The 23,987-nt window shown below is 40.2% G+C and overlaps 1 protein-coding gene across 6 annotated transcripts in view; it reads left to right on the top strand.

Annotated features, from left to right (window-relative positions):
* Nucleotides 1-23,987, top strand: part of palld (palladin, cytoskeletal associated protein) — a 106,317-nt gene that overhangs the window by 51,856 nt on the left and 30,474 nt on the right. For 3 of the 6 annotated variants that reach the window (XM_017455637.3, XM_017455640.3, XM_053675727.1), the window contains 7 exons: nt 529-637; nt 854-922; nt 1,648-1,789; nt 2,295-2,318; nt 3,738-3,857; nt 7,833-8,190; nt 10,787-10,822. In XM_017455637.3, the coding sequence (XP_017311126.2) occupies nt 529-637; nt 854-922; nt 1,648-1,789; nt 2,295-2,318; nt 3,738-3,857; nt 7,833-8,190; nt 10,787-10,822 (858 nt within the window). Of the gene's footprint in view, nt 1-528; nt 638-853; nt 923-1,647; nt 1,790-2,294; nt 2,319-3,737; nt 3,858-7,832; nt 8,191-10,786; nt 10,823-21,813; nt 22,004-22,997; nt 23,018-23,987 lie in introns of those variants that run through there. The other 3 variants (XM_017455639.3, XM_053675729.1, XM_053675728.1) reach the window with 3 other exon arrangements.

A 23,987-nucleotide genomic window follows, 5' to 3' on the forward strand; every position in this document is an offset into this window, starting at 1 on the left:
GAGCCGAGCTGAACCGCTGAACCTGGCTCTTCAACCGAATCGAACTCAATAAGCCATGTAGCTGGTTTGTGGATCTACATCTGGCCTTTAGGTATTAATAGGCCGAGACCGACCTCAGTCTTTCCGCCGTCTTTGTCTTTGATGCACCGTTGGCCTTGATGGAGCATGAATCCATTTGCTTTCGCTTCAAGACACTGAAACCCAAGTTGCTCCCGATGGCAAGCTAGCGCCTTGCATGGCAGCTCTGCTACCATTGGTGTGTGAGTGTGTGTGAATGGGTGAATGGTACACAGTGTAAAGAGCGTTGTAAAACCGCTAAGGTTAAAAAAGTGCTATATAAGTGCAGACTATTACAATTACCATGCTTTTGCATTGGGTGAAGCCTAAAAAAAGAAAATCTGTGAAGGAAGATCATGGATTAAATTTTGGTTTGTAAATATATTTGTATTTATATATTTTTAAGTTGTGTGTATAACTGTGGACTAGAGTGTGTGTAGTATTCCTGAATAACTCTGGTTTATTCCTCAGGGCTCAGAAGAAAACAGCGTCAGTGTCCTTGACCATTCGCACGTCTTCACCAAAAAGCCCTGATAAACCATCCCTCCGCTCCACACTGCTCCAGCCACTGTCACAGAGAGTACGAGACACACACACACACACACACACACACACACACACACACACACACACACACACACACACACACACACACACTCACTCACACACTCACTCACAAGTGGTTTTAAAGTACGCAGGTCTGGAACGCTCATGAAAAATGACAGTAACAGATGTCAGGATATACAGAAGAAATGACCCCCCCCCCCCCCCCCCCATCTTTGTCCCCCCCTCTCAGGTTCAGAGTCCTGTCTCTTCACAGTATGCTGCTGATGGACTTCTCTCAGCTCCCCCTACCTTCACCAAGGTAAATACAAAACAACAACAACAACAAAAAAAACAAAAACAAAAAAACCAACAACAAACAAAAAACAGGATGTGATTGATCTCTCATCTTTTCTTCCTCCTCTTAATTCCTACTTAACACTGTGTGTCGTTACCTGGATGATCGAGGACATGATGTGTTTGTTTTGTGAGAGTTGTTCATGAGTCCCTTGTTTGTCCTGAGCAGTTAAACTGTACACTGTTCTTCAGAAAAATCCTCCAGGTCCTACACATTTTCTGCTTTTCCAGCATCTTCTGCATATTTGACCCCTTTCCAACAGTGATTATATGATGCTGAGATCCATCTTTTCACACTGAGGACAACTGAGGGACTCGTACACAATTATTACAAAAGGTGCAAACATTCACTGATGCTCAAGAAGGTAACATGATACATTAAGAGACATGGGGGTGTAAACTTTTGAACAGGATGATCGGTGTAAATTGTTTTCTTTTTTTCATTTAGTACCGCCCTTCAGAAGCTATATAATATATTTACATGTTTCCCAGTATACAAAAATATAACAGTTTACACCCATCATCCTGTTCAAAAGTTTACACCCCCCTGGCTCTTGATGTATCATGTTGCCTTCTTGAGCATCCGTGAATGTTGGGTCCTGTGTGTGTGTGTGTGTGTGTGTGTGTGTGTGTGTGTGTGTGTGTGTTATTCTCCTACCTTCCTCTTTACCACGCTCTTTCTCTCTGTAGTTGTTGCAGGATGCTCAGGCATGTGAGGGGCAGTTGGTGGTTCTGGAATGCAGGGTGAAAGGAAGCCCGCCGCTCCAGGTTCGGTGGTTCCGGCAAGGTCATGAGATCCAGGACTCTCCTGATTTCCGCATCCTTCAAAAAAGTACGAGCACATCAACAACACACAGATGGCACCATTACACTGTGTGATAGTCAACATCACTGTTAATGGTGTGGAAAATCTGAATTTTTTATTATTATATATTTTTAAACAGTCACGAACAGCTGCTGTTTCTAAATGACACAACTGTGGTGACAGGATGTGATGAAGAGCATACTGCTTTGTTTCACTGAACTGATAAACAGTATTCTGTGGAACTGCTAGTTCAGTAGAAATGATTATAAAGTAAACATTGCTTTTTTTTTCTTCTGGGTGTTCTAAGATATACTGGGAAATGTGAGACACAGTATTTGCCAATACACTGAATTTATTGATTATACTTTAGGAGAAAGTGCAAACTAATGTATAAAGACAAAACAAAATAAACAGTAAAAATCATATCAATGTACTAAATGGGAAACAGACAAAGCTACTATTGACACATGTTTTTCTCTCTCCTCTCTCTGTGTGTGTCTCTCTCTCTCTCTTACTGTCGTCTCCTTTCCAGAACCGAGATCTACAGCAGAGCCTGGTGAGTGTCGCTCCTGTCCTGACATGCAAAACAACACAAACACATGGCACACACATTAATCAACCCTCTCTCTGACACTCTTTTAATCCGGGTGTTAGCACACCAGCGCTCTGCACGGTAATGCACGTCCTGTGCCTGCGTGTTATGCGGCATGATGTCATCGCTGCTGCACTAAGTTTTGAGTCAGATCTCAAACGCAAAATCAGGACAGAGGCGGGAACAATTACAAATGAAAACACGCTCTTCCTGCGCAGTCAAAAGGCGTATAGGGTGTGACACATCCTCTGTGCGTCACGCCTTTGAGCTTACATGTGTGTTTGTAACTTCAATCAGTGTCTGTGTAGTTTACAGATTATGTCTAAACAGGATTAAGCTCTAGGTTAATGGTGAATCATACGTTTTTCTGGCAAATTTATGTGTCAGTGCTGCCACACCTGTCTGATTTACCTGTCATTCTTACTTTCACCTGGATTCGGAACACATCTGGTTCACCCCATCAGCTATTCATCATATCACCTAATTAGTTCTGAAAGCCAATCAGGGCCTCCATCACAGAACTGTTCAATTCACCACCACCACTATGTTTCTGAATGATGGTGTCATTTCTGCATGCGTCTTACCTTGGAGGAGCTGGGAATGACGTTCATTGGTTTTTTGATATGTACAGTCTTTGATGTAGCTGCGACTCTGAAGTTCACTGCACTTTTGCACCTGCTATGAATGCACACGTGACAGTCCATACAGGATTTTGAAGAGTTTGTTTGTGATTGTTGCAGCCAAAAATGCTTGATTTTGCTGCGGCTGTTTAAAAAAGTCTGCGATGCAATCTGTGGAATTTTTTTTTTTTTTGCGTTGAAATTATTCAACCTACTTGAATTGGTGAAATTTCAATTGTGCTATTTGTTGGTGAATAAGACCTTTTCGCTGTATTCATGTTCAGCGCACTTGAATTGAAGGTGGCTTTGGCCGAACACACATTGTGCTGACGACACATGACTCGTCTTGGCCCAAATCTGCAGAAAAGCTGCGGTCATTTAGTTGGTGAATAAAAAATTGCGAGCTCCTCCGAATATTGCAGAGTTTCCTTGATTTGGCATTCATTTCTGCTATCGCAAAATCCTGGAAGGACTGGACAAGTAAACCTTGAATCTTGAATTTGAGCTGCAAAGTGGGAATAAAACATGGACCCCTCCATGTTCATCTATTGTTAGCGATAAACTGGCCAGCAAACTGTGATGATTGATGCATATTTTCCTCCTCAAAACAACAAACTGTATAGTCAGGGTTATCGTGTATATGAGGGCGTGCTTTCTTTGTTTTGCGAGTTACAACCTCTAGTCGAATGCAGCATTATAAACGTTTAAAGCCATGGTCACTTAAGGAATCTGTAATCAGTAACTCCTCTGATTGACCCAACAGAGGAGATTTGCACTCTGGTGATAGCAGAAGTTTTCCCTGAAGACGGAGGCCTGTTCTGCTGCAGTGCTACAAACCAATACGGCTCCATCAGCTGCAGCGCCCAGCTCACCATCATGCCAGGTGTGTTTTAACTGCAAACCTTACAACCATGTTTTACCCAGTGGTGCAATGCAACGTTAGAAAGTATCATATACTCAAAAAATAACACAAAATGTATGAGATTCCAATTCCAATTACTGCATTTTCCAGACTATAAGTTGCAGAGTTGTTGTTTTATTTTTTCCATCTAGTAAGCATGTAAAAGTTACTGTATATCTTCTAGAAAGGAATTACAGTTGTAAAAAAAATATGTGGGTAGCTTTATGACTCGAAATACATACAAAATGAGATCCAAACCTATTTCGGGTGAAGTATCTTTTGAATCCTTTCTCTTGAATTCTTAATTCTTTCTCTTGAAACATAAAATTTAGAAGATGCAAAATGTCTGAAATTATAACAGTTTGTCTTCATTTGAATGTGGAAAAAAAAAACAGTAAATATACAATTAGAGAAACCTGGTGTCTTTTTTTTTCTTCTTTTTCCTGTGTATGCTTGTTTCAATTCATGAATACATATACTACAGTTCCCTTATCGCATGCTGTTGCCATATGGCAACAATTACATCTTACCATTTAACAGAATACTCAAAATCTATAAACTTGTTTAAATGACAAAATAAATGGCAACACCTCAGGTAGTGTTTCATTTTTCCCTTTAAGTAGTTTTGTCTAAATATTGAAAAATGAATCAAATTTTGAGAGCCCTGCGAGGATGACCTTCATGGTCATGTAACATAGCTTTTTTTCTTTGTTGTTCTGTCAAAGTTAAAGCCACCTGTTTCCAGTTACATGGGAAAATAATAGCTTTGTGTGATTGCCTATCAAAAAATTGGAGATAAATGAATTGTTGTCATATGGGAACACCATGCAGTAAAGGGTTAATATGGACAGCAGGTTCCTGATAAAGGTGTACTGGTTATGAATACAAAGTCAAAAGTAGTTACATGTAAACGAGGTAGAAGAAGATCTTACACCCTATTGGTGGTATATAAAGGTTCATAACTTGATTTTTGAACTAATTGAGAATGTAACTTTAGCAGCATTTTTTGTAACAATCTGAAGGTGCTTTTTTTTCTTAACGCATCAATGTATTAAGTCATGAACATCAAGATGGAGATATTTATACTTCTATATTAGTCAGTAACAGTAATAAAATAGGTGTGATGGTAAATGTTTAGGCACATGTGACTCAACTGTTATGACGTAATTGTGCACTGTAAGTGAATGATGTGCATCGGGATTGCTTAATATGTTTTTGGTGAAAGAAGCAAAAATGGGTTTCTCAAGAAAAAGGATACATTCTCAAAAGAGATACATTTCTACTTCTGAAAAAGTCTGGAATGATTTCCTGAAAAATACACCTTGAAATGGGAGAAAATTGCATTGTTACCTCAGGCTGTATACACTTCCTTTTTTCATGTAATTTTCCTAACCATGGATGTTTGTGATATTTTTTCAACCCTGCTACAGACATAAAATATCAGGGCAGTAGTGGCTTGGTCTTTAAGGATTTGGGTTAAGGCTCTGTGTTACTGATCGGAAGGTTGGGGTTCAAGCCCAGAGCACTGCCAAGCCGCCACTGGTGGGCCCTTGAGCAAGGCCCTTAACCCTCTCTGTTCCAGGGGCGCTGTAACATGGCTGACCCTGTGCTCTGACCCCAACTTCCTGACATTCTGGGGTATGCGGAGAAAAGAATTTCGCTGTGCTCTAATGTATATGTGACCAATAAAGACTCATTATCATTATCTAGTAGTATTTAGGGGAAAAAATGTTAGGTTATAATAAATGTTAGAATATTATCTTTTTCTAATGATTCCACCAGTTCGACTGACAATAGTTTAGGTATTTTTAGGAAAAAACTTTAACAAAACAAAAAGAAAGAAAGAAAGAAAACTGGTTCTCTTTTTAATGAGTGACTCGTTGTTGTTTTTAAATGCTTCAGCATTCATTTTTCTTGAGAAGGAGAGTTGTGTAAATCCTATGAGCCTTGACATGCTCTAGTTTAGTATGCTCTGTGTGTATTGAGAGTGCTCTGAGTGAACATGACCACCTGTACTGGGGAACCTGATCTTAGCACAACTGACGCATGGCAAGGAAGAAGTGTTTATTTCTGATGATGGATCAGCGTACCTATTTATAGGTCAATCAGAGTAGAGGTCTGACCCAAATAAACAAGGATTGCATGGATTCATAAAGGCTTAGATGCACTCCAAACAAGCAGTCTGTATACGTTCCCTTAGGGTTAAGTCGGCACCGGCGAGCCCTGTAAAAATCCTGGATTTATCATAAACTGTTTTTTATTTGACCAGTTTTTCTTATATTACTTATTCTCAAACAGGTATTAAACATACCTAATTCTATAACTCTACTAAGCAAAAATAAAAAACTAAAATACCCTAAAATAACTAAAAGCCCCTGTGTACAGTGCATCCGGATAGTATTCACAGCGCTTCACTTTTTCCACATTTTGTTATGTTACAGCATTATTCCAAAATGGATTAAATTCATTATTTTCCTCAAAATTCTACAAACAATACCCCATAATGACAACGTGAAAGAAGTTTGTTTGAAATCTTTGCAAATTTATTAAAAATAAAAAACAAAAAAGCTCATGTACATAAGTATTCACAGCCTTTGCCATGACACCCAAAATTGAGCTCAGGTGCATCCTGTTTCCACTGATCATCCTTGAGATGTTTCTACAACTCGATTGGAGTCCACCTGTGGGAAATTCAGTTGATTGGACATGATTTGGAAAGGCACACTCCTGACTATATAAGGTCCCGCAATTAACAATGCATGTCAGAGCACAAACCAAGCCATGAAGTCCAAGGAATTGTCTGTAGACCTCCAAGACAGGATTGTATTGAGGCACAGATCTGGGGAAGGGTACAGAAACATTTCTGCAGCATTGAAAGTCCCAGTGAGCACAGTGGCCTCCATCATCTGTAAATGGAAGAAGTTTGGAACCACCAGGTCTCTTCCTAGAGCTGGCCGCCCGGCCTAACTGAGCGATCGGGGGAGAAGGGCCTTTGTCAGGAAGGTGACCTGGGGCGAAGGTTCATCTTCCAACAGGACAACGACCCTAAGCACACAGCCAAGATAACAAAGGAGTGGCTACAGGACAACTCTGTGAATGTCCTTGAGTGGCCCAGCCAGAGCCCAGACTTGAACCCGATTGAACATCTCTGGAGAGATCTGAAAATGGCTGTGCACCGACACTCCCCATCCAATCTGATGGAGCTTGAGAGGTCCTGCAAAGAAGAATGGGAGAAACTGCCCAAAAATAGGTGTGCCAAGCTTGTAGCATCATTCTCAAAAAGACTTGAGGCTGTAATTGGTTCCAAAGGTGCTTCAACAAAGTATCGAGCAAAGGCTGTGAATACTTATGTACATGTGCTTTTTTTGTTTTTAATAAATTTGCAAAGATTTCAAACAAACTTCTTTCACGTTGTTATTATGGGGTATTGTTTGTAGAATTCTGAGGAAAATAATGAATTTAACCCATTTTGGAATAAGGTTGTAACATACAAAATGTGGAAAAAGTGAAGCGCTGTGAATACTTTCCGGATGCACTGTACATGAATGAGCAGGTGTACAGGTGGCCGGTGAGTGTATTTAACTATGTGGGTAACAGTTCTGTGCTCTGTGGTATCTATGTTTATTACATTTTCAGTCATGATACTATTACAGTTTGCTGCAATGATTTATTATTTCTATTTTTATTGTATATTTAACAATGGTACCTGCACAGTTTTACAATAGTATCTGATGGTATCTGACTGATGTATGGTTTCACTAATATGACAGATATACTGTACCATGGCATATGATATATGGTATATAGTGCCCAAACAGGATCTTTAATTTCACATGAATTAACAACTACAATAATATAAATAATGTAACAATTTATTCTTACATTTTTCATGTCAAGCAAATTTTTCAGAACAAACCAAAGAAATTCTACCCATTTTATTGTCTGTCCTCAATTTAGGGTCTGAGGAGTCGTCCAGAAATGGCGTACCCAGAGACGAAAGCATCTTCGAGGACAATCGATCGTTCCCGCCCCCTCCCCCACCCACTGAAATCAGCCTCCTGGAGCTCCCACCCAAAACTCCGCCCAGTGCTGAGGCCTTCCAAATAAACGAGCTAGACATTTGGCCTAGTGTCCAGGCTGCCGTAGATGTTGAGCAACAATCAAACAGAGCTTTTTCCAGCAGCAATACCCCAAGTCCCCAATCAGCAGTGAGTATGAAGGAGATTCCAACCCCTCTTGGAGAAGCTGCACTTCCTCCATCACCATCTCCAGCTAGAGAGGGACCCCCTGTTCCCATCAAGCCCAAACCCAGACTGTGAGTAACACATCATTCTCGTGCATGCCATCAGCATGTTAAACTGAGTGGCTGATTTACACAAAAGCATTGCAGAAATGTGTGTGGCATCAATCCTAAAAGACAGCAGGGATCAGGGATAATCTGTCCATAGAGTACAAGAATGGGAGTTACAGTACCAGTACAAAGCAGCTGTAGGGTGCTGATGGGGAATGTGTACCACTCATGTATGTTTATATGCTGCTGAAATATGACTTGGGTTAAAATGGTCTCCCATGTTGTGGGTTAACTCAGGGTGACGTGCCTGAAGGCTTAAGGGCATTAAGGCATCACCTTTTATCTTGTTTTTGTAGTTATATTTCTACATCAAACCACTTTTAATGCCAGTAGTAATCTTAATTGAATTTAATTATGTTTAAATCTAAAATGATTTCAAATGATTTGATGGTAAGTGATTCAAGTCAGAGTCCTCAATCAACTTTGACATGCTGCTGTAGTTGAAAGTAGGTGTTTGAAGTCTATTTCTATTTGCTTATCCCAGTTTATTTATTTATACATAGATTCAGTACATCTATGTACAAACAGAAGTACAAATATTTCATATTAAATATCATTTATAATCATTTATCAGAATTTACTCAATTGAACCCTTTCATGCATAGTATCCACATTTATGGACAGTCATGTTGTTTATTAAGGAAAATATCAAATGTAAAATCACCAAATCAACCTCTAATTAACATAAATGATTAATCTTTATTGCTGCTGCCCCAATGTCTAAAGTTAATTTAAACCAAAAATGTATGCCGTAGTTTTATATATATATATATATATATGTTACTGAACTGTTTACATTTTGTTAATGTCAAAAGATTTTGTTAAAAAATGATATTTTCTATCTGATATTTTGTAATGAAAATGTAAACATTTTCATGGGGGTGGTGACTTAGTGGTTAACATGTTTGCCTCACACCTCCAGGGTTGGGGGTTCGATTCCTGCCTCCACCCTGTGTTCTCCCCTGTTTTTTTCATGTTCTCCCTGTGCTTCGGGGGTTTCCACCAAGTACTCCGGTTTCCTCCCCCAGTCCAAAGACATGCATTGTAGGCTGACTGGAATTTCTAAATTGTGTGTGTGTGTGTGTGTGTGTGTGTGTGTGTGTGTGTGTGATTGTGCCCTGCGATGGATTGGCACCTCGTCCATGGTGCCCTCGCCTCATGCCCCGAGCTCCCTGGAATAGGCTCCTACTCTGTGTAGGATAAGCGGTACAAAAAAATGGATGGATGGATGCAGGATTATGATGATTCATCATTCAGCATGAATGTTCTATTTTTCTTTTATTCTGTTTAGATGAAGTATCTTGAAGTATTTGAAAATTGTTCTTCTGGCAAGCAATTGTTGCCTCAGTGTTGGCCAGTGCACTGCAAACACTGGTTGTATTGTGTCTTATTTGTTGCTGAATTATTATTATTTTGGTTGCAGAAATTTTTTTTTAGAGCAAAAAAATATGGTCCTAGTCTCTTCCTAATGTTTTATAGGTTTCTTTGCCAGTGTTGCTGCATTGTTCTTCTGCAGCTCCTGACTGTGACTTTCAATAAACTTACCTTCTTCAATTCCTCAATATTGAGCATATTTAACTCATACAATGGAGAAGCCAAACCACCAGCTTTTCTTCTCCATTGTATAACTGAATAGAAAAGAACAGGTGTCAAAGAAAGAGTTTAGAGCAGACAGAGTTATTAAAAGCTGAAACTGATACAGCATTGATGTAGCTTTGTCTGCTTTTTGCTGGACTGTGCTGAGTATCATGGCAGTTGTTTTTGTGTGTGTGTGTGGGGGTGGGGGGGGGCATAAGAACAAAAGAATTGAATGGGGTTTGTGTGAGTTTTGAATAGGGCCGTTCTGTTCTTTACCTTTCAGCCTTTCTGTTTCATATCCGGTGGGGTGGATATTATTTCAGGGCCAGGAGAGATGGGCAGGAAATATGAAGGAATGTATATGTGTGTGGTCATGTTCAAACGTTGCTTTCTCAAACACACTATGCACGCTCTATAGTCTTTAAACTATACACTATGTACATAAGTATCCAGTACCTGAATTTGTGTAAGGAGGAAATGAACATTTTGGACTTAAACACGTTGGCCTCTGATGGCTCCTCCCCCTTCTGAGCAGACTCCGACCACTGAGCTTTATATACTGTATGCCAGCTCAATAATACATTTAGTAATGGATTTATTAGGTTTGAAAGAAGCGTAGGCTTCCTACAAGAATACTGTTACAACAATGTTCTGAAAATATACAATACAGTAATACTTTACTAACATTATGGAAATGTCGGATAATGGCCAGAAAAACTGGTTCTGGTAACTTCCAATTGTTCAACTTCATCTGGGTTTTAATAGAACACTACATTCACACTTTCACAAAAAAATGGCTAGTGCACTACGGCAGCATGAGATTCGAGTCATAGCTCTGAATTTGCTGATGACTGTAGCATGGCTTTTGTTTGGCCTGCAGATCAGTGTATGACCAACAGTTTCTTGCACACGGGGCTGTACATCCCTTCTGCTTCTTTCACTTCACATCCTCTAAACCTCTCACTCGATTCTGTGCTTCCAGATTGAACAATGTAGCCGATGACGACTCAAAAGAAAGGTAGTATAAATAGGCATTTGGATCGCCCTGGATGCATAGTGTGTGTGTGTCTGTGTGTGTGTGTGTGTGTGTGTGTGAGTGTGTACATGTACAAGTGTGATGGGCATGTGTTAGGTGATGTGAAAGACTCATTGTTTCTCATCAGGGCAAAGAGCCAGCTCGAATGGCTCACTGGTTGGCAAAGTTGTGTCCTTGCTTGAGCTTCCACAACTGGCAAAATTGCTGTAAAAAGCTGCTTCCTTGACAGATTTTCCACAATAACATTTCGGCCATGCTGCCAGAAACAACAGGATGTCGCACCTCTTTGCAACCATCCTACCTTACCTACCCCCTCTCTGCCCTGTAATTTCGCTGTAAAAACAGAAAACTTATAATGACATAATTACCGAGGGGTCATTGCTGCATGCCATGTGGTGGCTTATCAGCCCTGCTCTGTGCGGCCTCACCATCACCATGGCGACATTCACACTGGTACTTTGACCCCTGGCCTGTACACTCATAGTTTCCATGTTCCGGCTTATTTCTCCCTGGATACTACCTGCATCGTGAGCCTAATCTCATTGCCGTAAAGCTAATGATGTTTTCATGTTTACTTGCAGTTGCTACGAATTGTTGTCTTTTAAAGCTTTCCTGACGTACCAGGTTTGAGTTAATTAACTTTGCAATTAAACCATTACCTGAATTGCATAACGCAACTGGAAGATGAACGGAAAGTTTGAGTGTGTCGGATGGTTGCTGTGCTCTCAGTAAACCCTGAAGAACTTCTCTCCAGAGCATCTCCTGTTTCAGTGGTAAGGCCGAGCCGTTTGTTGTCATGATGCTGTTGCTTTGATGCTCTGCGCTCAACCCAGCTGGCGTGTAAACTGACCACAGTGACTGTAATACACAACACGTTGTTACATTGCCAACATCCTCTGGCCCCATTTGACCCCTGTTTTATGGCTCAAATGGACATGTGTTATCCGTGTGCTATGGATGCAACTATGTAATAGATCTATGTAATATAATAATAATAATAATAATAATAATAATAATAATAATAATAATAACTATCACTATTGCAAAAACTTTTTTTTTTCTAATAATATATGAAAGTTCGTGCTAATCAGCTACAATTGTGTAAATGAATCCCTCTAGCAAGTCATACATTTTTATTCATGTCAGCTTAGAATATTAGACTGGAGCATCATTTTAACACAACGTTGTAACAGATCAGATCTTTGATTCATGTCCTATAGTCGATTTTGTTCATGTTTGATTGCTACCTCTGCTGCTCTGTCAGATCCAGGAAACATTTCTGTAATTTGACAAGGAGCCAGTAGGTAATAAGTACCACCCAACATCCTTCAGCACAGGAAAGAGGCAGGAGGAGAGGACAGGAGGGGACAAAGAGATACAGCAAGAGAATAAATGAAAGTGTTCAGTGGGCCTGGATTTGTGTGTGTGTGTGTGTGTGTGTGTGTGTGTGTGTGTGTGTGTGTGTGTGTGTGTGTGTGTGTGTGTGTTTAATGCTTAAAAAAAAACCTTCACTAAGTAAGACAGGAAAAATTGGAACTCATGAGGAAATGTTAAACTGATAAGCATCATAAATACCTCACAATTATGAGCACATGAGTTATGAGGTTGAGTTCATCATTATGAAAAGTTTATCATTGTGCTTGCATTTGTGTGATTTATGAGCTGAATGAATTGAAAATATTGCGAGGTTTTACTGGTACATGCCCCACTGAGGTTGAAACCTATACCGTACTGCACTGATAACACCTGGAGCTTGTAAAGATGTGTGTGTGTGTGTGTGTGTGTGTGTGTGTGTGTGTGTGTGTGTGTGTGTGTGTGTCTGTCTAGATAGAGAGAAAGGGGGGTGAGGGGGCTGTCCATTTGCAGATGTGTGACTTGAGGCAATATATGCTCTTTCATTTGTTAAACTGTGTGTGTGAGTGTGCATGTGTGTGATGAATGAAGTGTAAGCTATGGCTGGTGTCTGATATCTGCTTTCTCAGGTTGATGAATGTGTTTGCTGGCCTGGTGAGACATTTCACAGGACCCCTTTGAATTAGAATCCGATTATAACGTATTGTGTGTGTGTGTGTGTGTGTGTGTGTGTGTGTGTGTATGTATGTGGGTTTCAAAGCTAGTCTCGTCGTCTACATATAGCCACTCTGTTAACACTACCAATGGAATTTCGGCAGGCACAAACCCACAAAAAAAGGCAAACAAATAATTATGGCTCCAAAACATTTAAATGATGCCACTGGGAATTTGATTATGGCCTCCTTTGATTAGGGGTTTCGCTAGTTTTTCTGTGTAGATTGTTGGTAGGCATGATAGAAATTCATCAATAAAAAGCAATAATTATAATCTCCATGTACTGTATAATCACGTGTCAATGGATTTTTTTTCAGTCTCTTAAGGACGCAGTTTGTTCATCAAAAAAATTTATGTGGACCTGTAACGATCACATACATTTAAAGTGGACCTATTATGGTATTTCAGATATTTCCTTTCATGTAGTGTGTTATAGAGCTGTTAGTGAATGTAAAAACAACTGTAAAGTTTCAAAAATCAAAGCGCAGGACAGAGTTATTGACTCCCAAAAGAAGGAACCGATTCTGAACAGCTGTCTGAGCAGTGTCATCAGTAATTCCAGACTTACTTCCTGTACTAACCTATGTAGGTTTGTAACAAAAAGCCCCGCCTCTGGTCTTCATCGGCTGCTCGCTGACAGCGGTAGACCAATCACAACAGACTGGGACATATGACCAATCAGAGCAGAGTATGTTCTCTGAAAGGAGGAGAAAAGAATGAATCATTTAGAACGGATCATTTAACGAGTTGTTTTTGACACTGGGGAGAAAAAAGATAATGCTGCAGTTTAAATTATGAGCACATTAAAGTTTTTTTTGACCTTTATGCATGCAAATCTATTGTATGAGAGGTTTTAAACAAAATTAGGCACGTTTTAAAACCATAATAGATGCGCTTTAAAGATACCTATGAAACACTGCGCAGTGCATCTCACTACAGGGTGTCCCAGAAGTCTCCATACATAGGGGACTATGTATTCCAACACCACATGGGTCTTGCCTTCGTCAGTGGATGTTTGTGGACGTCCACTTCTCGGTTGCTCCGCAACACTTCCAGTCTTTTTGCTTGCCATGTTTCCTGTTTTCCATCGTGACCTTACGACAGCTTCCCGATCCAGCCATGAGAATGATTTCAATACGTTCTTCTTCTGTCAAAGACCTTTTTAAAGCTTATCTGAAAAAAATATACGTAATATAAACTAAGTATGAAAAATTTTGGAAGACATTTTCCTAAAAAGTGTTAATTTCCCCTATGTATGGAGACTTTTGGGACACCCTGTAGTTTCCGTTAATAAATTAGCTCTGCCTACAACGATGAACAAAGCTGCACAGCCTTGCACATTTTCCCAAAAGGCATCCACTAAGAATTCAAAGCTTTAATAGAGGGGTGCGGTGGATTTCTAGACAGAGGAAGGCTTGTGAGTGTTTTTTAAAGCAAAAGAGGACACTGAAAATGCTGCTCAGAATTTTTTATGGAAGGTATTTAGCCTTTTCAATCTATACATTATATACCGTATATCACTAAAATAGATTTTGGATACGAATGGATAGTAAATGGTAGCTCAGAAACTGTGCCTGAGTCCTGGATGTATGAAGCTGTGAAATAAAAACATGCTGAAACCTGTCAAGGTGAAGACAGCCTACAAGCACGCACTACCTCAGGTCAGGGGTCAGTGTACTCAATGCCTAGGGCTAGAGATGAATTCATGACCAGGCATTGAGGATCTGGGCCACACACACCTGAAATACTGCAACACATAACAAAACACGTCATTTGACATCAAATTAGTCTCGTTTATGTCTGGTAGAGCCTAAATGAAGGTTAGAGGAGAGATCTTTTCAGTCATTATGTTCATTTGTGAAACGTCTACTATTAGTTAGTTAAGACTGGCCTTAAAGCAGTTTAAGCTTGAAGACGTTCAGCTGAGGGCCACACGTCGACAAATCCGGTCAAGCCTTTAATTCTTCTTAAAGAACTAGACATTGCATGTGGACATACTTGGCAGTGGCAGCAGGACTTGCTGGCTGCATTGCTCTCATTCCGCTCAGATTAAAAGAGCGCAGTCTTCACAAAATCCTTCCCACCACTGTGGGGCTGTTGCTACAGAGACCAAAGACAACTGCAGCAAACTGTGGTTCACATGCTCTCAAACTGTTTTTTTTTTCTCCCCCACTGGCATCTCTAATTTCTTTCTAGATTTCCCAGTTCCCACTGATTTCTCCTGCTCAACAATTTTGCACACGTCCATGAAGCACTGTCTAGTTTATTTGGATGCATTTGACTTTCTGTGTGCTGCACTGCTGCTAATTCATACATTACTGAAACTTTATTAGAAGTGTGGTGACCTTTGCTGGTTTTTGAGGTTATGCTACGGTTTATTTAGCTTTAAACTAATAAAAACGGCAGCTTACAATGTGGTCACTGTGCATACGGCGTTCTAGTGAGGTTGTATATCGGTCACGTTTCTATTATAAGAAGGTTCAGCGTCTCGGTACAGTCTCTCTGTTCGGTCAGACACGTGGCAGAGATGTGGTCAGTTTTAAGACGGTTGCATGCCATCCGTCGAGCTGAAGTTGGAAGACGTTGCTCCAAGTGACAGTGTTTATGATTAAGGGCTTTGTTTCCAAGCATGACATTTTACAAAGCTTATTTAGATGGTAGAGTAAGGATTGCAAGTATATAATTATACACTGATAGTTCAGACGTTAAGGTTCTGTGCTGGTGAACAGAAGGTTGTGAGTTCACTGCTGGGCCTCTGAGCAAGATCCATAAACCCCAGACTGCTCAGCTATAAGCTTGAGTATATATTTTTCATCCCAATTCTGTCAATTGCCAATTCCCATCCACCAGCCAGCTCTCTCCAGCCCCGAGGTGGGGAATTTGTATGATGTTGTGTTGTAATGTATGATGATGTATCTGCTTTTAGATAAATCAGACTTCAAACAATGTTCCAGGTGAATCATTTCTGTCTGAGTTGTAGTATCTGAGAAAAACTATGAATGAAAAGAATGAAGCATCACTTCTGGTCAGAATACAGAAAATGTGCGAGCATTTACCATGAAGTCAGTGTCACACATTAATAGCAGGAAAGCTCTACTGCTTATAGTTGATGTAAAGCGCCAGCACGCTGGTCAGGCCCAGACACATACCTCTCATGTGACTCAGCACTGTTCACATCAGCAGCAGGGTTCGCTTTATGAGGTGTAGCTTGTAAAGCGGTTAATGGTGTATTAACAATCACTTTCTTGTAGAGGCGTTGCGTGTGGTTGAAGGCTAGGAATGGTTTGTGGAAAGAGTAAGTGTGTTACAGAGGAAAATATGTGCAAGAACTAACAGGGGACATGCACAGCAGTGTTTTACTGAGGCACGTACACCATGCAATAGTGAGTTTTATACAAGACTAAATTAGACCTATGGGCTTTATTGCATAGGCTGGGGTGACATTTTGATAGTTATGACATACTTGCCTAGTTGATGTTAAATCACAAGTATGCGCCCACCTCTACAAATCTTTTTTTTCATTGAAATGTGACTGTTATGTTATGGGTTTTTTTTTTTTTTTTAAACATTCACTGCTAGCTTTTATTATTATTATTTTTAAATATGCACAAAGTAAAGTTTCTAGCTGCTTATCAGAGGTTTAGTTAAAACATGTCTAGGTTTAGTTAAAACATGTCTAGAAAGAAGTATTCGACTGTACTTGGGCATGGATTGAACTTCCTAAAGAAGAATGACTGAACACTTAAGAATTAACAAATGATTATTATTATGCAGTGTAAAGACTGGCTTAGTGGTTAATATATTTGACTCACACCTCCAGGGTTGGGGTTTCGAATCCTGCCTTCTCTCTGTGTGTGCAGAGTTTGCACCTTCCCCTTCAGGGGTTTTCTCCAGGTACACTGGTTTCCTCCCCCAGTCCAAAGACTTGCGTTGTAGGCTGATTGACATTTCCGAATCGTCCATATTGTGTGGAAGGATGTGTGGTTGTGTAGCAGTATGGAAAATGAATGGATGGACATATAAAATGGAATGGACCCATGGCAGCATAGGATGCAGATGAAATAACAATGTCTAGTGCACGAGACGAGATGTAATAATGCAGGAGAAGTGTTTCGCAGAACATATTCTGGGAATGACATTGACATAACGACATTGACACATGACATATATGACATAACTACAATGAATATGTTTCATTCATTGATGAGGGAACGTCATTCTCCTGTGAACAGTCACAGGCCAGTACATCCACACGCTATATTACATTTTCTCCCGCAGTAATCTATGCTTTTTACACTGGGAAATTGCATTTTAGTGCAGGGTTTTCAAATGTTGATTCTCAGTCATTAGTGTACAATCATATCTTGCTGTGTTCAGTGCACTCTAATGTAATGTATTTTAATTTAACTCCGTAATAGACTAATGTACATATAATATGGGAATACAGGTATTGTGAGGTGCGAACTCCATATCACATAGCCTACTTACAGATAGTATTGTTTACATAGGTTGTGTCATGGGCAGGGTTCTGATCCGAATTGGCTAAACCTATAAATGCATGGGTGTTTCATTCATCATTTGTACATTTGTATCTTAGGTTGTTAGTTACTTATCAGTGCCATGATGGCATTTATTTCAACATTCAAAAACAGTCAGAACAATTTATTGAACTTAACAAAATAATGTAATGGTGTACATTATATGGCTAAAAGTATGTGGACACCTGAGCATCACGTTCATATGTGCTTGTTGATTTTGTCCTCCTTTGCTGTTATAATAAGCTCAACTCTTCTGGGAAGGCTTTCCACTAGATTTTGGAGCGTGGCTGTGGTGATTTGTGTTCATATATCTACAAGAGCATTTGTGAGATCAGGTACTGATGTTGGATGAGGAGGATCCAGTTCCAGTTCATCCCAAAGATGTTCAGTGGGGTTGAGATCAGGACTCTGTGCAGGACACTCGAGTTCTTCCGCTCCAAACTTAACACACCATGTCTTCATGGAGCTCGCTTTGTGCACAAGATCATCATCATGCTGGAACAGCTTTGGGCCTCTTAAATCCAGAGAAGGGAAATTGTAATTCTACAGCATATAAAGACATTCAATACAGTTGTGTGCTTCCAACTTTGTGGTTGCAGTTTGAGGAAGAAGTACATATGGGTGTGAAGGTCAGGTGTCCACATACTTTTGACTACATAGTGTATCTATCTTGTATTATATCTGGGTGAAGAACATCGGGTGAGTTGGCAGCCTGAATGACACGTTGTCAAGATTGAAAGGGGAAATGAGGTCACAGTTTGCTAGTTTTTAGGGTTGGCTGAGAGGAAGGAAAGCCTGAGGAGGAGACAGAGATGCCGAGGAAGATGGATTGAGAGTGGGCACAGGAAACAGAGCAGCTCTGCAGAAGACACATCCACAATATGAATCGGTGTAGTTGTGTAACAAGCCGTCAAGATCATTGTGGTAAACTTGCTCTGAAGCGAAGTTAAAGAGAAACACAAGCTTGAAAATGAAGTGGAGAAAGTGAAAATGTTGATTGTATGTTAGCAGAGAGAGAGAGAGAGAGAGAGAGAGAGAGAGAGAGAGAGAGAGAGAGAGAGAGAGAATGAATAACAAAGTAGAGAGTTCAGAAATATGCAATGTTTTAAATGAGACACGGCACAGCAGGACACTTGGATGCTGACAGAATGGAAACACAAAGACTTTCCTGATCCTCTGTTTGAGAATCTAAAAGCCTCCAGTCCGCTGAGAGCCCCATGGTATGTGGGACAGGTTACATACACACACAAAGGGATTCATACACGCGCAGCTCAGGGAATTGCATTGTTTCCGGGTGAAGTCAATCAGTGACTTAGCGATGACAGTTGGCAGGTTATGTGTTTCAGTAAAGTGTGTGTCATATGTGTTGGCATATGTGTTTCTTGCAAACAAGTCTTATATCTGTGATGTAATTAATAAGACAGACATTTTGGTGACACTTTAAAATCAAAAATAGTGGTGATTCAATCAAAAACAAAATAAGATATTAACCTATGATAAAATCATTATAATCATTTAGGACTAATCATGTGTAGATTGCTAGTGCTTTTCACACAGTTTTTATAACTATCGCTGTTATATTCAATGCTAACAGGTACACATGTTCACTGACTGATGGGGTCTGATTGTGATGACACAGTAGGGTCAGTCCATCTCAACTGGTCCAGTGCAGGTTGCTTGACCTTTTTTAATTTTCCTCATTTTTTTTTGAGTGATTACCTTTATGTATTGTTATTGCAAAAGCTTTTTTAGAGTTTATTTTACTTGATTTAACTACGAGGCCATCTTTCTGTCAAGGCACACAATGAGATTTGGTTATATAGCTGTTTACAGGAACTCTCCATATCTTGGCTCAGGAAGGTCCTTATAGCTCCTTGGAATAAAAACTGATCTTTGGAGCACATTACGAGGTTCATGGACATATATACATTTTTTTGCACATTCTTGTTGTTTAGAACTTAAGTCCAAATGTAACGCTCAAGATTGCTCACAGTTCTACTTTCAGCGTCAGTTTATAACGGGAAGGGTTCTAGTCTGAGTCTTAAATTTTTTTAGGTGGGGTACCTAGGCAAGTATAGTGTGCATGCAGAACATTTCAGGTTTCAGACTTCTCTTTTCTTTTTTTTTCTTAAGTGCAATTTAAAAAAACAATTTCCTTCACTTTAGGGTTTTTATATCTCTGGTGGTGGACCAGATACAAACCTGAAATTTTTACAGAAATACAGTTGTGCCCAAAAGTTTGCACACCCCTTGTAGAATCTGATAAATCTTAATACTGTTAACAAAATAAGAGGATCATAAAAATCCCATGTTGTTTTTTATTTAGTCCTGTGAATAATCTATTTCACATAACAGATGTTTACATATAGTCCACAAGACAAGATAATAGCTGAATTTATAAAAAATTACCCTGTTCAAAAGTTTACACACCCTTGATTCTTAAAACTGTGTGTCGTTACCTGGATTATCGAGGACATGATGTGTTTGTTTTGTGAGAGTTGTTCATGAGTCCCTTGTTTGTCCTGAGCAGTTAAACTGCCCACTGTTCTTCAGGAAAATCCTCCAGGTCCTGCACATTCTCTGCTTTTCCAGCATCTTCGGCATATTTGAGCCCTTTCCAACAGTGATTATATGATGCTCTGAGGACAACTGAGGGACTCGTACACAAGTATTACAAAAGGTGCAAACATTCACTGACTCTCAAGAAGGCAACACGATACATTAAGAGCCAGGGGGGTGTAAACTTTTGAACAGGATGATCTGTGTAAATCGTTAGTATTTTGTCTTCTGGGAGACATGTAACTATCGTATTTAGCATTTGAAGGGCAGAACTAAATGAAAAAATAACCTGTTTAAAAAAAAAAAAAAAACAATTTACACCAATCATCCTGTTAAAAAGTTTACACCCCCCTGGCTTTTAATGTATCGTGTTACTTTCTTGAGCATCAGTGAATGTAATTCCTCTGTAGTAGCATTCTCCTGTAAAAATTGTGTTTGAGGTTGGAGGTAAACTCTGAAGGACAGTGGACCTTGAGGGCCAGATTTAAAGAACTGGCCTGATCTATTATGTTGGTAGAGGTGTACAACCTGAGCGGTGCCTTACTCATATCGGTCTGCCTTCAAGCCGTCGCGTCACTACATAACAAAATGGAATAATTCACTACAGCAATGACTTGTGGTTCAGGCTGCACTATTACGGAAAATTATCCATATGATAGCAAACTGCAGCCATTTTAAAATGTACTGTATCTATTCGGAGGAGCTTGCAATTTTTCAAAATTACAGCAGATTTTCCACAGATTTGGGCCGAGGCGTGTCATGTGACGTCATCACGACACGCATTCATCCGAAGCCCTCTTCAATTGACGTGCGTCGAACATGACTGCGAAACACCATGCAAAATTATTTCGTGCAATTGCAATTTTGCCACTTCGAGTAGTTTTTCCGCAGAAAACCACAGAAAACTCTGCAAGATACACCGTAAATTTTGAAAAAAGCTGCAGCAAAATCATGCGTTTTTGGTTGCAGCAATCACAAAAAAACGTCTGCGAAATCCTGTACAGGCTGTTTTTTTTTTTTTTTCAATCCAAGCAAAGGAGTGTCACACATTTTGGGGGGTTTATTATTGATTATTGTTCTTTGTATTGTTTGTTTGGAGGCATTTTTTTGGCTTTGCACAGTACTGTGTATCTACTTTGTATTTTCATGGCTCTATATGACTTCCTACGTTTGTCTAGTCTGTCTTTTATACATGTACGCGAGTTGAGAGGTGTTTTTTTCCGTCTGAAAACTCTAAATGCACTCAAGTGCACCAGATGAAAGGATCCTTAATATGGATCCTCATTTTCACCTCACAACAATGATGAGATATAATCCTTATTATTATTATTATTATTTTTTAGTGATTGTTTGGTACACCTAATTTACTGAATACACTGAATAAGCATTTATCCCTGAACAGTCGCCAGGTTATAATTTTAATACACAAGTAGTCTTTCTTTATCTAAGGCTATGTTAGCTCACTAGCAGACAGTTGTAACTAGCCATCTAACATAATTATGAAAAAAATAACAAATAAAACAAGTACTAAAGTAAATAAAAAATGTTTTATGTCATTATGTTATATAATCGAGTTACAGTGTTTTTATTTATTTATTTATTTTAAAATTTAAACCGAAAATATAACATATTCCCCCGATCCCCGACCAACCCAAGAGCTTGGACACGACTGGAACACTGGGAGCAGGCGAGCTTTTATTATGAAGGGAGGTCTTTTACAGTGAGTGAGAGTGCAGGCAGCACTGCTGTGTGAGTCAGGCACGCGCATAGCGGCCAGAGGGAGCGCGAGACCGACTCAGAGTCACTCAGGCGCGCGCACATATAAAGAAGCACTACTACCTGTAGCGTCTGGCTGACACACACACTCTCACACACACTCTCACACACACTCTCACATACACTCTCACATACACTCTCACATATTTATACACACACACAACTCCGTTTTCACTGCTGAGGAGCTCCAGGATTGAAGTGCGCGCTGCGGGAAAGAGTCAAGGTACAAACTTTACCTTTCTGTAAAAAGTAATACACAGTGTCAGATGCATCCTTTATTAAATGTCACTTCGTCCTCCAGCGGCTTAAATGCAGACTTGTTTGGTTTTGGAGTGATGTGATGGTTCAGTCATACTGAGTGCATTATAATGGGACAGAAAGAAATAGAGGGACATGATGTGAGATGAGATGAGATGAGATGAGATGAGATGTGAGGAGGAGAAGGTAGATACACCTCCATCCTATCTACACGCCAGGTACAGTAGATTGACCTCACACACATGCAGTAACGTGTGTGTATGTGTGTATCTATCTAATCTATCTAATCTATCAATCATTCATTGCTTTAGGGTCTGTTTATGGGGGAAATCTCTGCAATGAGAACAAGAGAAAGTTAGGAGTCTAAGGAATAGTGTTGGATAGGGGGAAAGTTTCCTAAAATCCTCATAACGTTTAAGAGAACTTGTACAGAGCTTAATGTGGCGCTTGTTCTGTCAGATTAGATTATGCTTTTTGTTTTTTTGGAAACTCAGCCCAGAGCAGTAATGAACTCTTCCAGGAGGTCTTGAAATGTAGCTCTGTCCTGCACTGCACAGTCTTTGGTTGGTACAGTAATGAGGAATGATGATGATGATGATGATGATGATGAGTTGGCTTAGTTTATAAAAGGCCTTTGTATTAACTGCTTTCATGCCAGTGGGGTGCTGACCGAGGGTTTGGCTCTCGTAACGTTTTCTCGCTGGCTGACTTCAACCCTGTTCAGATTGGTTTCCTTTCCTTTCTCTCTGTCTCTCTATTGAGAGTGCGTGTGCATGGGACCCAGAGGAATGCGAGCCGAAGACATTCCTCTCTGTAACGGCCGAGGAGACATCGCCATCAAATGGGATTACCAGGAGAGAGAGAGAGAGAGAGAGAGAGAGAGAGAGAGAGAGAGAGAAATTGTAGTCTCAGTGAGCCATGCTCCATGCTGCTTCTAAAAGGAGGGTGAAAAGAAAACAGTCTGGATCTATTTTATGTGGTGTGTAAGCAATTACAATGAGAGAGAGAGTGGGGGGGATGGTTAGTAGGACAAGGAGAATGAGAAAAGTTGTATAATGCAACAGAAGAGAAAGGTGAACCATGTGCAAGAGGAGAGGTTTGTATGAGAGAGCGAGTGAGTGAGCAGAAAGAAAAGAGAGAGGGCATGGGGTTGAAGGGCGGGGTGCTGGAACGTTAATCGTCGAAGCCGTTCGAACTGAAGGAGGAGAGAGAAAAGGATGAGATGGCAAAGAAGGAAAGAGAGAGATTGTGGAAAGTTTTTCCCTGCATCTCTGTGGAAGGAGAGCAGAGCACAGAGCCAGGACATACAGGGAGCCAGCACATGGGGTTTTGGGTGGGAGCCTGAGACGGAGATCAGATTTGGGTCAGGCAGGAACAAGCTCGGATAATGCCTTTTAGTGGCGGGAAGTGAGTGTTTAGCTTTTTGAAGTACAGGAGGTGAATAACATATTTGTCAGAGGTGTCGGGTCAGGTTATAGAGTGTAGTGTTGGATGGTTGAGGATTCCAGTGATTGAGTAGGAAAATGACAGATCAGGGTTTTATTGGGGTGAGTGTGCCAGACTGCTCCTGACTGACAGGGCTGTTATTACTCTCAGACATGTAGGAAATCTTGTTTCACTCCGGGTGAGACCATGCAGACGTGTGTGTGTGTGTGTGTGTGTATGTATATATGTGTGTGTGTGTGTGTGATGAGAAAATCCAAAGTGACTCAAGAGGCTTGCCAAAACGTTCTAGGCCTTCATTTTTATTGCAATCAAAGAATGCCGGGGTGGAGGGGCTTCGTGAGACTGGTTTAACAGGAAGTAGAATGGGCTAAAAAAGCAGTTCAAGAGCTAAAAATGATGATGAATTTTCAGTGTGATCAAACCTCTAAATCACCAAACATCATACAAATCTAAGACTGTCTAAGAGTGCTAGTCATTTTTCTGTTCTGTGCACCTTAATAACA

The sequence above is a fragment of the Ictalurus punctatus genome, chromosome 25 (genome assembly GCF_001660625.3).
Source record: "Ictalurus punctatus breed USDA103 chromosome 25, Coco_2.0, whole genome shotgun sequence".
Lineage (NCBI taxonomy): Eukaryota > Metazoa > Chordata > Actinopteri > Siluriformes > Ictaluridae > Ictalurus > Ictalurus punctatus.